The sequence below is a fragment of the Hesperophylax consimilis genome, chromosome 24, assembly GCF_061612785.1.
Source record: "Hesperophylax consimilis isolate HC1 chromosome 24, BYU_Hcon_1.0, whole genome shotgun sequence".
In the NCBI taxonomy this organism is placed as follows: domain Eukaryota; kingdom Metazoa; phylum Arthropoda; class Insecta; order Trichoptera; family Limnephilidae; genus Hesperophylax; species Hesperophylax consimilis.
Genome location: NC_142859.1, coordinates 22142208 through 22157076, shown reverse-complemented (window position 1 = coordinate 22157076; position 14869 = coordinate 22142208). Strand labels below are relative to the sequence as shown.

Sequence of the window (14869 nt, the reverse complement as noted above, 5' to 3'; positions counted from 1 at the left end):
TAGCGGCTACGACGTAGCAATCCGTAGCTAGTTTCTGGCTATGGATGCTCTACCTACATAGGCAGTTAATTGCTTTGGCGTAGGCATTTGCTACGGCGGCGTAGAAGCCTGAGAACTTCGGTGTTTTATTTTATAAGTATTCATTACACTTTGGTAACGGTATGATTTGAACCTGTTACTACATTAAGAGCTCTTTTGCAAGTAAATCACTGCTTTCTTTCGGTTCTTACGGTCTGCGTATGCGAGTATTTTTAGATTTTTTTAAGTAAATTCCGCGTAAGAGTCCCAATTGCTCCTAACCGTCTGGAGTCATTGAGACTATGGCATCCCCAATTGGGGTATGTTCTGAAAGTTGCGGGGAGGAGAAGAAGATGAGGTAGAAGAAGATGAGTGAGTATCTGGCTGTTCAGAACTGGTCACCAAACACGGGTAAAGCCATGTCAAGCATCATTTTAATTATGAAATGTGGTCTTACACAAGGGCGATACTGAAATTATCTTCCAGTCTGGAATGTGCGACGAGTATACTATACATTATTTTAAATGAATAAGTTCTGAAATAAAACAAATACATCACATTAAATTTACTTGCGCACGCAGGATTGCAGCATGCAATTTAGCATTCAGGATAGGTTTAGTGAAATTGATTAATTTCTTTTGATGAAATTTAAATGCCTTTTGGCTAGCCATGTGGAAAGAATTTCAGATGATAAGATTCCCAGAGGCAAACGAAGAAAATGGTGAACTTACCAAGCGGTAAATTATTGGAGCAGGGTAGGAAGGTGTAATGATGAGAAGCAAATTGTTAGTAGCCAAAGCTAGTTGAGAACATTATCATGATGAAGACATCATTTCCACCCTGGGATGTAGCGTAGGTACCGTAATGATGTCTTATCAACCTTTTTTAAATATTTTTATTCAGGGAAATAACTCCGTTAATAGAGGACTGAACGCAGTTGGCGCTAACAAAAAAATGTCCAAAGAAGCGAAGTTAGCAGTCCACAATGGAGTGCTGGTACCTATCCTGATGTATGGAAGTGAGGCATAGAACTGGCAAAGAAAGGATGAAAGTAGATTGAATGCTGTTGAAATGAGATCCCTGAGGCATATGTGTGGTAAAACCATGTTTGATCGTGTGAGGAATGTGGAGTTCCGCAAAGAGTGCAAGGCTGAAGTAAGCGTAATGATTAAGCTTAAGAAAGGGACGCTTAGATGGTTTTGGCATGAAGAGGATATATGATGCAAATGCGAATGGTAAGAGGAAGACATGGCACAATCAAGTGAATCAGATACTCGAATCAGGCCATGTCAAGATTCAGAATAATAGAAGAGTATGTATGAGACGATGTATGAATGTGAATGAGGCAAGAAGTGTGCGCCAAGACCGAGTTGTTGTGCGGTCCGTACTCTCTGCTTACCCCTGCGGGGAAACAGCGTGATGGTAATTTAGTTAGTTGTTTTCCTTTTCAATTTTATTTCATTTAAAAAGTTAGTCTTACAAAAAAGATTATTGTTCAGTTTAATTGTAAGAAATCATATGTCAGGGTGTTTATAATTTACCAGTTGCCTTGTTGTCTAGTTCCACAACCAGGCAACTGACCAACAAGGTGATTAGGCAACACTGACAACAAAGTATATTGACAGACCATCGAATGGCGATAGTTGGGGTGGTTGGATCCCACGAGAGATCATAATTAGATTGCGTTTTGTATGAGAATCACTTAACAACCCCCAAAGACAAACAAGAGAAAAAAGTAACTATCGCGACCTGGCAACAAGGTAGATATATTTTGTCAACAGGTCAGTGAGCGGTTGTAGTCGACGTGTTTGGACTCCATTGTGGATCAAGAAGAGTTTGTTTTCAGAATGAGAATCACTTGACCACCCCTGAAGAAAAACAAGACAAACAAGGCAACAAGGCAACTAGGCAACAAGGCGACTAGGCAACAAGGTATATTGACAAACCAGCGGTGGTAGTCGGTGTGTTTGGACTCCATTAGCGTTGCGCAAGCTGACAAGACACTATATCTGAACAAACAAAGATCTTTTAAAGCAAACACTCCGCTTAATACGTCCAATAGAAAACTTCAATGTTCTGCAACTAAATATGAAAGTATTATTAAATAAACCGCCCAGGAACGGCGCGTGTTAAATTATAATTGTGTAAATTAATTTATGCAGAAATGTCCCACGCTTTTACGCCTCTGCAATAAATAACTTAAATAATTGCGTAGTTGAATATCTACACACGGAGAAAAATCAGTATTGCCCATTACATTAAAATTTCTTCTAATTATTCGTTATCCGGTTAAAAACTGTGATGTCTGTATGAATGTGGATGAGTGCAAGCGAGATGGAATGCTTGAAAGATCTTATAAAAGGCGATGCACGTTAGTTGTACGCCCTCTTTTACTACAAGCAGCTCCCCAATAAATACCAGGTACATAGATCGCCTAAGAGTATTATTGCATACTACCCGATACGCTACAGTAAAGGCACTATAATACTTCATACATTACATTACCATTTTCTGATAAATTTTACGTACATTCCTAATATATCGGAACACGTGTTCATTTGCCTTAATAATATATAATGACGAAATGCGAAAATATTATCATTTTTATCAACACGTGTACCGAAATCATGATAATACGTTCCTCTTTTATTAAAAGTTTAACAGGAAACCTATCAATTCATTCGTTAAGGGCCTGCAATGCCGTTTTTAACCGGCTTACGAATAATTTAGAGTGATTCTTAATTATCATAAATTAGCAGTTCATATTCAATCTTTCTGACTGTACCTATTTACTTTAGTAATATCGTAATCGCTACAACAAGTAGATATTATCAACCTGGTGATAGAATCAATAACAAATACAAAGCGAAAGCTAAATATATATGTTTTAAATTATTAGTTCTGGTCGTACTTAAAATACGAAAAATAATTGAGTATAATGCTGGTTTTATTTTAATTGAAATAGATATCAACCATAATACCGATTTTTTTAAAATTCAACGCACATTAAATTTAATAATATTATTATTAAATTCTGCTGGTATTATCGGTGACTTAATTGCGAGAATTCCCGTAAAAACTAGAGGATTTGGGTTCGAGATCCAGTTACGAACGTTATCATTTATGTTTCCGACTTTATGTCCGGGTTGAATCCCCATATTTCCATTTACAATTCCCCATAGGAAAAACTAAACCCTTTCACACACTTCTTCACAAATGATCATCTAGTCAATCCACATTATGCAAGTGCTTTATACAAACACAATAAATACAAAAAAATACAAGAACAACACGTCAACTCACCAGAGATCAAATGGGAAAATAATTCACCGACTCCAGATATTTTCATATCAGAGGGTTCGTAACAGGGCCTATAAATCCTACTGATCCCTCAACATAAATATTTAAAAAATAATGAGGTAATAAGGTGATAATATCATTTCACGCGACAACTGTCGGTTAGTTATAAATCCACCAGAATAATCTAAAAACAATGCGCTTCGTGGAATTTAAAGTCAACCTATAAATAATTCGGATTATACTGCATTTTAGCTAAAACAATGGTTTAGAAATGAATTTTCAATACTACCTACAAACAAGCTACCAGTTTAAATTTTCAGGCTGATAAACATATTGAATTAAAACACTCTATGTAGTAAACGAATTTATAATATGGTAAAGGATTTTTGTATGTATGTATCGCACAAGAGTCCCGACTTGGGGTTGTTGTGAGGCTGTATGTAGTGAGGAAGGGAAGAATATTGGAATTAAGATGGTAGGGGAGTACCTGGCTATTCAAATCTAGTCACCAAACACGGCAAGAGTACTGAGAGTATCTTCTATTTCAATTGAATGAATTGTAAAATAACACAAATCATCATATGAATTTAAGTTAAGACCTTCGATTTTCTAAAATGAGTGTCTTCGAGTGCCCTATCCATAGACATATGAATATTAGTAGACCTGCCCTAAGTGATTAAAAGCGTATTATCCCCACTCCCCATACCGGTTCCATTGGAGCCGGCTGTGCTTGCGTATGGCCTCAAGTGAAATTTGAAAACGTGACGTCATCATTCTTGTGCGAACTATGGTCGAGGCATCATCGGTTCATTTTACGAAATAACACGGCAAAATGTTGACTTGTACTATGAAAACTTGTAAAAATAGATGTGAAAAAGAGAATAAACCCAATTGTCGTATTACATTCCATATATAAGCATTATTTTACTTTATTTTAAGCATATTCACATCGTATAATATGAATCAGTTGTTACTATCACATCGAGAAACGTCTGGACGCGAAACACAAAGCTGGTTGGTTGCTGGGAAGTAAATTATGAACATTTATAAAAGTGACTTAACTAAATACTTAAACGAAATATTCGACTCTGAAAATAGAACCGAATTTTTAGGCCGAATTTGGACTTCGCAAATTTGTTCATAACGTGGCGAGTAATTTGCGCTCCCATGTAAAAATGTCTATTCATTCAAAAGCAGATTTTAATTTTAAGAAGTAAATGGTGATATTATAATGCGAGATGCCTATTTACTGTCAGATTGATTTATTGACGAATCACAGTCAGCTTCACTCCCTTCGTTCTTTAACAGTTGATTTTACCCCTCGCCATTATCTTCTCGTCTATTAATTCCTATGTCTGTGGCCCTATCCCTCGGCCGCGGAGTCCGTCAAAATGAAAAAAAATAGAAGATAAAAAAAATCAAAAAAAAAATGGTGCCGCTACTGATGTTTAGTATTTGAATAAATAGTCGCGGTGTCCCAGCGGCCATGAAACTGTATGTTTTTATAAAACTAAACAAATAGCCATACATTACATTACTGTAAGCGCTCGCTAGAGTCCGACAAACCAACCAACAATAATACCTACCGATTCCATATCGCGTTGCGTGCTAGTGTGGGTCCACAGAGGCGGATCCTACTATTAGGGGCCCCTACACGGAGAAAACTTACTGATATAAAATATTGCTAATTTATTTAAAATCTGATCAATCTGAAAAAGGGACTGCAGGCCTTTAAGGCGATGCACTACGTAGTAATGCAAAATCATGTGTTTTTGGTTTGAAAATTTGGTCGCCTAGAAATGTTTCAGATGCTTCAATTAAATACTGCGAGTAGAATACATATTGGCCTTTAAAATAATCGAGTATTATTAAGATAAGTCTTTTTATAAGCCAGGAAAAAAATAATGTATAAGGCCTATGAAAACTGCTTTAAAGTTCAAAATCTCCTACTTACGAACCCATTTTCGGTTATGATTTTATTTTATAATTTTGCAAATTAAGTTATTCATAAAATGATTGGAAAAAAATTAAATATTTATGCCTGTACATCCGCAAAATAAAATAAAAGGCACTTTTTGGCCATGTTTTTTTCTTGCATAAATCAAAACAGGCGGATGGTGTTAAACGGGAATTTAAACCTTATCGCCATCTACGTAAGGGGTGTTATTGATAGCGGCTCGATTTAATATATTACATGACGTAGTGCATCGCCTTAACGGATTAATTGACAGGTTTCCTAGTAAACTATTGTTAAAACACGAATGTGTTATGGCAATTTCAGAACACGTGTTCTTAATAATTTTTTTTTAAAACGTTTTCCGATATATTCTTAATGTATGGATGGTTTGTTAGGAGACGGCCTGCCATCACGTTTTTAACAGGATTTTAATAAATATTCATTCTTCTCAGTGTAAAAGCAAAACCAATTGGAGCACCCCATTTTTATAAACCTTTCTTCTCTTGACAAAACTTAAAGTTTTTGAGCTCATAATAAAATATCGCATTTTATTTTTTAAGATAATCTTTTTTCAGAAGCCGAGTTGAAAAATTGTATGAAATTCACAAGATTGAAATCGTTAAGAAAATAATAAAAACAACATTTGGTTGTGTGATTTAACATGTTATGGAAATAAAAAAATTCACAGTGTTTCTTTAAATACTAATTTTGAGTGATTTATGATCCATTTTATATATATTAAACGTTTTCACAACAGCCGCTTGCCCATATTTTTTTAATTTATTTTTTAAGTATTACTTTAAATAACTCTATTTAAAATATTGCAAATTTCTTTAAAAATCTGGTCGAATATTCGTATTCCTGTTAAGAACGGGACTGCAGGCCTTTAACGAATGGATTGACAGATTTCCTATCAAAATATCAGTAAAACGCAAATGTGTTATGAGGACGGCGGAACACGTGTTCATAAAAATATTAATATTGGGGGCATTTCATTATATTTATCAGGAAAAGAACACCTGCATGAACACGTGTTCCGATATATTCTGAATGGATTCATATTTTATTAGGAAGTTTATTGCGATCACGTGCTCATTTTTCTACGTGCAGCGGCAATAGAACAATTAGGTATCCCTGCAACATTAATTATGCCATCGCATACCCAATTTCTATCGATTTATAACAATTTTTTAAGTTACAAAAAAATATATGTGTCATTTTTGAAGATAATATCTATACATTTGTTGTGCAGAAACGTTAATTATATGAAATTCCCTCGATAGAAAAAAATTGCAAAGTAAGCTCCGAAATTTTTTAAAAGATGTTTAGTTGTGTTATTTAATATGTTTTAGGCATGAAAAAATTCACAGTGTATCTTTAAATGAAACTACAGCATTTGTCCGCCATCAATAGGTTAAGGTGCTCCCATAGCCGCTGTGCCCACATGATGCACAGATGAGGCCTTAAAGAGTATGTGGTCAACGAATGCCCGCTCCATTCATTCCCCGGCGGGATTAATGAGGTCCACAAGGCGACGCCTGATGCCCTAGACTGGCTCGCAGACCTAGATGTCCCCTTCGACCCCCCACCATACAAAAGATGAACAGCATTTGTCGAAAAATTTTGCTCTATTTCAAACGAGTCGTGTTTTATTAAATATTTTCAATATTTTACAAAAAGTGATAAAAAGTCATGAAAAAAAAACAAAAACTAGGTTAAATTGGTTAGATAACTATCACTTTTTAAAGGTGTGTTTAAGTGTCATTTTGATGAAATATCATAGAACCCTCCCTTTCAAACCATCTTTGAGCACTTACTACAGGGCCTTAAGAGCGTTGTTTTCGCGGACGAAATTTCGACTCCCGCAAAAATAATTATTGTCCTGTGTCCCTCTCTAACGGAGCGTGCAGCGGGGAACGGAGAGGGAGTACCTGGCTTTTAGTACGGCTGACGTTGCAAGCGATCAAAAAAAGTTAGATAATATGAGATTAAATAAAAAAGAAATTAAGTTCAATGCTTGAATATTTGCACGAAGTCGGTGAAATGTCCCTTTCGTTTAGTTCATTCCATTAGCAGCACAGACATACAAGGGCTTCCGACCTATTCTTTAATAGTATTGGTATATGCGCATGTACACGTTAGGCACTGACAATATCACGCATAAAAGGCCAGTAAAAGAGAAATGCTTTTTTTCTTTTGTGCGTGAATATATTTGCATCTAAACGGGGAATCACCCTTTTGTTTAGTTCATTTAAATTAGCAGATACGTGTATTATTGTAGGAGATACGGAAATTGTACACGTGCATCGTACATGTGGCCACATACGAAATTATAATAATAGTAATAATAGGTGTATAAGTTTATAAATTAGATAAGTACATAGAATTAACAGCAGTAAATAATATATGAACAGTAAGTAATATAATTGTAGAGAATAGAAATATACACTTACTTAAAATTTGTGTAAGTGCACCGGTAAAGGCCTTACCTTTGACATAATCTTTTATTTTTTAATTTTTACATTACCTTTGAAATTTTTGTGAATCACATTTTTTTTATTTTATCTGGAAGAAAGTTATAAAGTCGTGTCGCTGTGTATATAATTCCGAACACGCACTGACTTTATCACTGGGATTTTGGTCGAGATTATTTTTAAGTGTTGTGTAAGAAGAATATTATGTGAACAACAAAATTAAGTAATATAACTATAAATAAAAATAACCATAAAAATAGCAGCACAATAACAGCAAGAATAATAGCAACAAGCATATTTTATTCAAAAATGTTCAATGAATCGGTATAATTATTTCCGTCCATTCTAGGCAGTGAGGAATACATTTATGGTAGTTAGTCCCAGATTTTTTATACTGATAAAAATCCTATTTTATAATCTACACAATACATGTGCACAAGGTGAAAAATAAAAAAAGTCGGACAGGTAGTAGTTGTATAGTAAGAACAGACTCCAATATAAATAAGCAAATAAATAATTACATAAATAAAATTTAATTAAAAATTTAATTTCATAAAATTTGTCAGTCAACCACAAAATTTTCCAAATTTTCTAACTAAAGGCATTACTTATATGTTATATAATGTCGGGTGATACGTCTGACATTTTCTGCGACGATATTTCGGGTTCAATCACATCGGTACTGAAAGAAAAAAAATCAGGCATCAAACCGTGAAAAGAAAAGACCGCATATTATACTGTCAAGGTATGATCAATATGTGTAGTGATTATACTTACAAATTCGACAAAATAGTACAAGCAATTATAGGCAAAAATGGAGGACGGTTTTTATTCTTAAATTTAATCACTTTTAATTAAAGATCGTCGGTGTAATATTGAATTGTACCAATGTGTAAAAACACTGTCATCAAAACTAAAAGCTGAACGGCAATAAAATGAAACTCTCACTACTAACCAAAAGATGGTATCTTGATGTTATTGTGTACATTCTCGAGAGTTTGTTCTTGTGAAAATAAAATTATTTGCTTACCGTTTGCTCAAAAGCCCACAATTCACATCGATGTTTTAGCATCGAAAAAATCCTTGTTGGCAAATTTAGCCTGACAATCTTTAACATCATTTACGGAACTGAAAACAACAAAAAAACATTATTTTTTACCGTAAAAAATAAATACTTATAATAAATATTGATTTAAATATTGCATTTAATTTTCACCTGTTCCGAGTTCTTTCTGTCTTTTTGACATTGCACTTCCTCTTTTTCCGGTGCATACTGGGTGGCTTACCACGTATCCACTTTCGACCTAAAACACAAATAACATTTTATAAAAATCAATAACGTAAGTACCCTAATTCATAACCTAATTATCATTGTTAAAAATGCTCAAATAATGATTACTTACCCATGTTGAATGAAATAAATTATTTGGGGATGCTTCGGTTAAAAACTGTGGAGTTTAAAAATAATATTATTCGTAAACAAAGTAACAAATTCGTCAATTATATGTCCGCGCGGGCTGACTGCGAATGTCACATATACATACACTAGCAATAATAATAAAAAATGAAGGACGATTGACGTAGGTATGTATGCATGTATTTGTTAGGCAGGCGATCTCTCCGGGGCCCCTGCCCCCCGGCCCGTGCTTCACCTACTCTAGCCAGCCCGACTCAAGAAAGTGCGAATGAGACAATAACAAAAAAGCTAGTTAAATATACGTTGAATTTGTGGCCACCAAATTCGGCTTTTGAAGCAAATAAAACTTTTTTCAGTGAAGATTCAAATTTTATTGTATAGTTCATTATATGCCTGAGACGGGATATGTGAGATTTTTTCAAAAAATATCTTCCATTTGGTCACAAAAAATTGCCAAAGATACCTCGTAAAATCATGTAAAATCGTCATCTTCTGGGGCCTATATTCTATAATTTAAGGCAAAAATCGAAAATCTGATCCATATGCGTACTTTATATTTACCATGTCTTTTAACTAAAAAAAAAAAAAACAGTTTACTCTAGTATTTTAGCCGTAAATCCAAATTAAAATTTTGTATGAAACAGGCACCGCAGCCGTTCCTCTTAAGCATTATGAACTATTTTTCAGAATTATCATTTTTCATTCTGGGTCCCTCATCAATGCCCAGCGCTAGTTCTACGCGTTCAGAATTCTCCCTAGTTAGGCCCTGGGCCCGCCTTTAATAGAAAACTACGCCTGTGTTAAATTGTGACAACCTAGGTGGTCAAATTGATATGCGAGTATTTCCTACAAATAATATACGAGATTGTCTTCATTTCAAGTGTCTGCCTTAACTCTCTCTCTCTTCCTCTTCATGATGTTTGCCTGCTTTAGTAGTAAGCAAGTTATGAATTACCCGGCTTTGCCCGAGTTACAAAGCTCATTTTTCGACTGTTTAGTGCAGTTTATGGTCCGGCGGAGTCATTGGACCTTACTTTTTCGAAAATGAGGCTGGAGCAACAGTTACGGTGAATGGATTGCGCTATTGAGAGATGATTAATGATTTGTTATGGCCAGAATTGGATGGTATTGATCTGGACAACGTTTAATTTCAACAAGACAGCGCTACGTGCCACACAAGCAACGAAACCATTGATCTTTTACGATTGAATATCAAAATAACACCTCTTATTGGAAAACCCTGTATTACTAACCAACCGGTTTCAGTTCAACACGAACCTTCATCATGGTTTATATAAATATGTTATAAAACCAATATGTTTTTATGAACCCTGATAAAGGTTAGGGTTGAACTGAAACCGGTTGGTTAGAAATATATATAATTATGTGAATTTCAAACAAAGTTATATTATTTTAATTATTATACTTATGTATACCCACAAGTGTTTGCTAAAAGTGAAAAATTCTCTTCAAATTATTCGTAGTCCGTTTTTTTTTTTTTTTTTTTTTTTTTTTTTTTTTTTTTTTTTTTTTTTTTTTTTTTTTTTTTTTTTTTTTTTTTTTTAATTATTTATACCCGCTAAACTGCTCAAGCAGTTTGTCAGCAGAAATATCGGGATTATAGGCCATCGAATGGATTGATAGGTATCCTGATAAACATTTAGTTAAATATCAATGTTTTGACACGATATAGGAACAAGTGTGCATAAAAATCATAACTTTCGCATTTTGTCATTATAATGACATATATATTATTAAGATAAACGCAGGTGCATGAACACGTATTCCGAAATTATTACGAATACACTAAAAGTTAAAAGTTTATCAGGAAGCGGCCTGCAGTTCCATTTTTAACCGGATTACCAATAATTTGAAGAATTTTTTTATAAATCAACAATAGGCCCTGCTAATTTTTCTCCGTGTACGGAGAAAACATTAAAATCTGGTTTTAATTATTCGCATTTCTGTTAAAACGGGACTGCAAACCTTAAACGAATAAATTGACAGGTTTCTTAACAAAGTGTCGGTAAAACACTAATAAGTTATTAAATGTCGGAACATGTGCTCATAAAAATTCTATAATATTGTTACATTTTGGCATTATATTTATCAGGAAAATTACACCAGTATGAACACTTCAAAAATGACTTGTTTGAATGAACGTTTTTAACAGGATTTCAATTTCAGCCATTCCAATTATTATTCTCTATGTGTGAGATGATTCAATTCAATCATCTGATTCACTTGATTGCATCCGATTTCTTCTATCATTAACTTCCTCTTCATAATATATACCCTTAGAATCTTTACTCACTGGACAGTACCTACTCGTCAAACTCATTAGTTAAAAGAGCCAAATATCAGCTGTACAACGATTACACCGACCGCTACACAAAGAAATGAAAGACTGCGTGAATTTCAAAACATAAAGAGGAAACAAGCAGATAAGGAAGAAAGGTACTCACTGGGCTGATGCATCTCTTCTTTGTAGTGGCCCCTTTGCTGTGGAGCTCCCTGTGGCCCCGCGTACAGCAGCCCCAGCTCGCGGGCCTCACTCTCCTCCTGGGCCTGCTGTCTGCGAAGCGCCACCTGCGGCACGAAGATAAACTGGACACATGTAGTCGTGTATATTGCAAGTTTACTTTCAAATTCATCGGGATGGCGAAAAAGCAAACAGAAAAATATGTACAACCTACTTAAAATAATTTTCCTCATCATGGCGGTACATCGGCCTCCGTCATTTTCGTCCTTCTCTAACAGAATCTATTCCCTTCTTCCTCGGCCTGCCTCTGGATTACTCACTTAGCTATAATTGTCAAAGTCCTATCATTTGGCATTCTATATGCCCAGCCCGTTGCAGTCTTTGAAACTCACAGAATCTTACAATAGTATCAGGTTCTTCCTATAAGATTTACGAGTTGATGATTCTTTGTTAAGCCCATGCATTGTTCATATAGTAGGTAGTGATGGATTTACCCACATTACAAACTAAAAGAAAATGTAGATAAGAAAGGCAACGTAGGTACCTAAATCTAGAAAAAAGAGCTTCTGCAAACCCTCGGAAACCTGGATGACACGATATTAGAACAATATGAAGAACGTTAAAAGATACCCTTAATAATGTGCAATTAACTCACATATTTTAAGACTTGATCACGCTACGAATACCTAAACCAAAGGTCGAATACAAGATAAAAAATATAAGAACTTAACTACAGATGACATTAAAATATGTGATTATGACAAGACCAACAGAAAGCTCCAGGCCATATAAATTATAACATTGATCGTGCATTAACTTCAATCAGATTCTATTAAACAAAAGGATGATAATAATTGACATGTGTAAATTACCAAGCATTATTCAGGAACAAGAAAGGTAGAAAAACCTTGGAAGAGACGTGTGAGAATCAAAATTGAAGCATAGCATTGAAGCCATATTGAACAGGAAGAAATCTATCAGGAATATACATGAATATAAAAGACTAGTAGTTTAATATAGTTCTAGTGGCTTTACAGTTAAAAGATATTGTGTTATGTACTAACCTGAGCGGCCATCACTCTCTGTCTTTCTGCTATCAGGGTGCACTTGGCACACACACAATCCCTCCACCTGCAATAGCGCTTATGCCCCTTTAAGGCTGATACCACCCCGTGGTTTCTGCAGCGGGCACATTTTGGGGTACGCTGGAAGTAAAAGAAATAGATTAGAAACTAAAGCAAAGCATTTAATTTTGAGAGTAAGATAAAAGGAAAAGATAGAAAATGTTTTGAGGACACTTGAAGAAAGAAAAAAGAACAACTAAACATGGATTGATCTGTCAAAAGCGACTGAATCAAGAATTTTAAATCTGTTCAACTCGGTGTTTAAATTATAAGATATAATGACAAATAAAATTGTTTACTATTGATAGTTAAGATTTTGAAAAATATAAACATTTTTTCGAAGCCTGTTTTCAATGCTGGACGCCAGAAGGCTTACAAAGTAGAAGGTAATTTAGGAAATATCAAATATGTAGGTATTATCGGTTATTGGTTAGTCTTTAATGAACCTAAAGGGATTGTAGACAATTTCATAAATTGTGCCATAGATGCAAACATCATTGAATTTGTAAAATATGAGACACATGTTAGTTAATAGATCAGTTCATAAAATTTCCTAAAGTCAAGGAGCATTGTGAAATGGTAGAATTCTGATTTTTTTATTCTTTCTTTGACTGCGTTTCATTAATTCATTAGCCAAAAGTACCTATCTTAATTATCGGAGAGATAATATTTATTTATAAATGAGTAGGTCTGGTAGAAAATTTTCAAGGGTAAAAAGAAGTGAAATTGAATATAAAAAGCCCAGAATGACTTGAGTAGGAGTGACGATACTGTAGGTTATACCATAATAACAACGACAAAGGTTTTCGAAAATCCCCCCTAGAAGAATATAGGTCAATGGTGGAAGAGAATTTTTTTATTTAAGAATTATAATAATTTAACAAAACTCAATAAGTACTGGTTGAAATTTTATAATAAACTATTAAAAAAATGCACATCATGTAAATGATACATTTAACAACTTTTGAATTCTGGGTCAAATTCAAATATCCAGTAATAATCACAAATCACTAAGGTCTACAAGGATGGTGCAAAAGCAAACCACGTGTGGCTGATAGCAGCCTGGTGGCAGGACCTGATATCGCTCCGAAGCCCGCAGGAAGAAGGCTGGCGGGAGTGCCCCAAGGACGGGGTGTTGGGCCACCAGTTGCGAGACATCAACACCATTGGGGAGAGACATCTCCATTTCGATATATTTTTCAATTTCTAATCCTTAAATTTTGCTTATTCACTTTAATAGCTCATCTCCAAGAAGGCAGTTCAAAATCTCTTGATAATTAATGTTTTGTCTTTTGATTTGGATATTTAAAAAACTTCTTTCTTTCTTCTCCTGATAACTATTGTTTTTGGATCTTTGAACTCGGATGCTTATGTTTCTTGCCCGCTTTTATGATATATCATTTCATTTGGATAAGGTCATGGTTAATCCAAGTCCTATAAATTAGATTTTTTTTAATTTTTTCTCGTCCTTAAGGATTTAATTAATTTTTAACATTATTCACACAAATCACTGTTGGTTCCACTCTGTATTAATGATTATTATTATAGACCTTTATAAAAGTTCATTAGATTATATTTTCAAATTTTGTGTCCTGCGTCGAAAATTTAAATAAATTTAGGCAAACATTTTCAGTAAAATGTTTCAGGAAGGGAGTATTTTTTCAGTTATTTTTCAAACGTATTATTGTTTGCCGGTTCACATAAAACACAATAATTTAATTACCAAATCACACAGCAACACCGAACAATGTCCACAAAAATCATAAAAATACTGTCGAAACAAACAAAAAACTTGCACAATTTTTTAATTTTCTAAAAGCAACAAATTACGCAAAATTGTAACTTAGGATCGAAATCGTTCTATTGGAGACACGCGCGGTTGGCTTGTCAAAACGAACTGACAGACATAACCTAACTTTGTACGTGGAGCCCAAGTGACATCTATGGACACAGTTAGATTCTTCTCCGCTACATTAAACCTCGCCTCGTCTCTCTCTACCCGACGTGAAACTGTATGAGCGGTATGCGAGATACAAATGTAAACAGTTCTAAGTGACTGTAGCCAATGGGAAGGCTCGGTGTCCCCGCCCCTCCTTC

General features: G+C 34.6%; 1 protein-coding gene across 1 annotated transcript in view; it reads right to left on the bottom strand.

Annotated features, from left to right (window-relative positions):
* Positions 1–13958, bottom strand: part of dmrt99B (doublesex-Mab related 99B) — a 63545-nt gene extending 49587 nt beyond the window's left edge. Inside the window, exons 1-3 of the mRNA XM_089646297.1 lie at positions 13848–13958; positions 12713–12853; positions 11632–11755 (exon numbers count right to left, since the gene is read on the bottom strand). Of these exons, the coding sequence (XP_089502423.1) occupies positions 11632–11755; positions 12713–12853; positions 13848–13958 (376 nt within the window). The remainder of the gene's footprint in view (positions 1–11631; positions 11756–12712; positions 12854–13847) is intronic.
* Between the last annotated feature and the right edge of the window lie 911 nt (positions 13959–14869).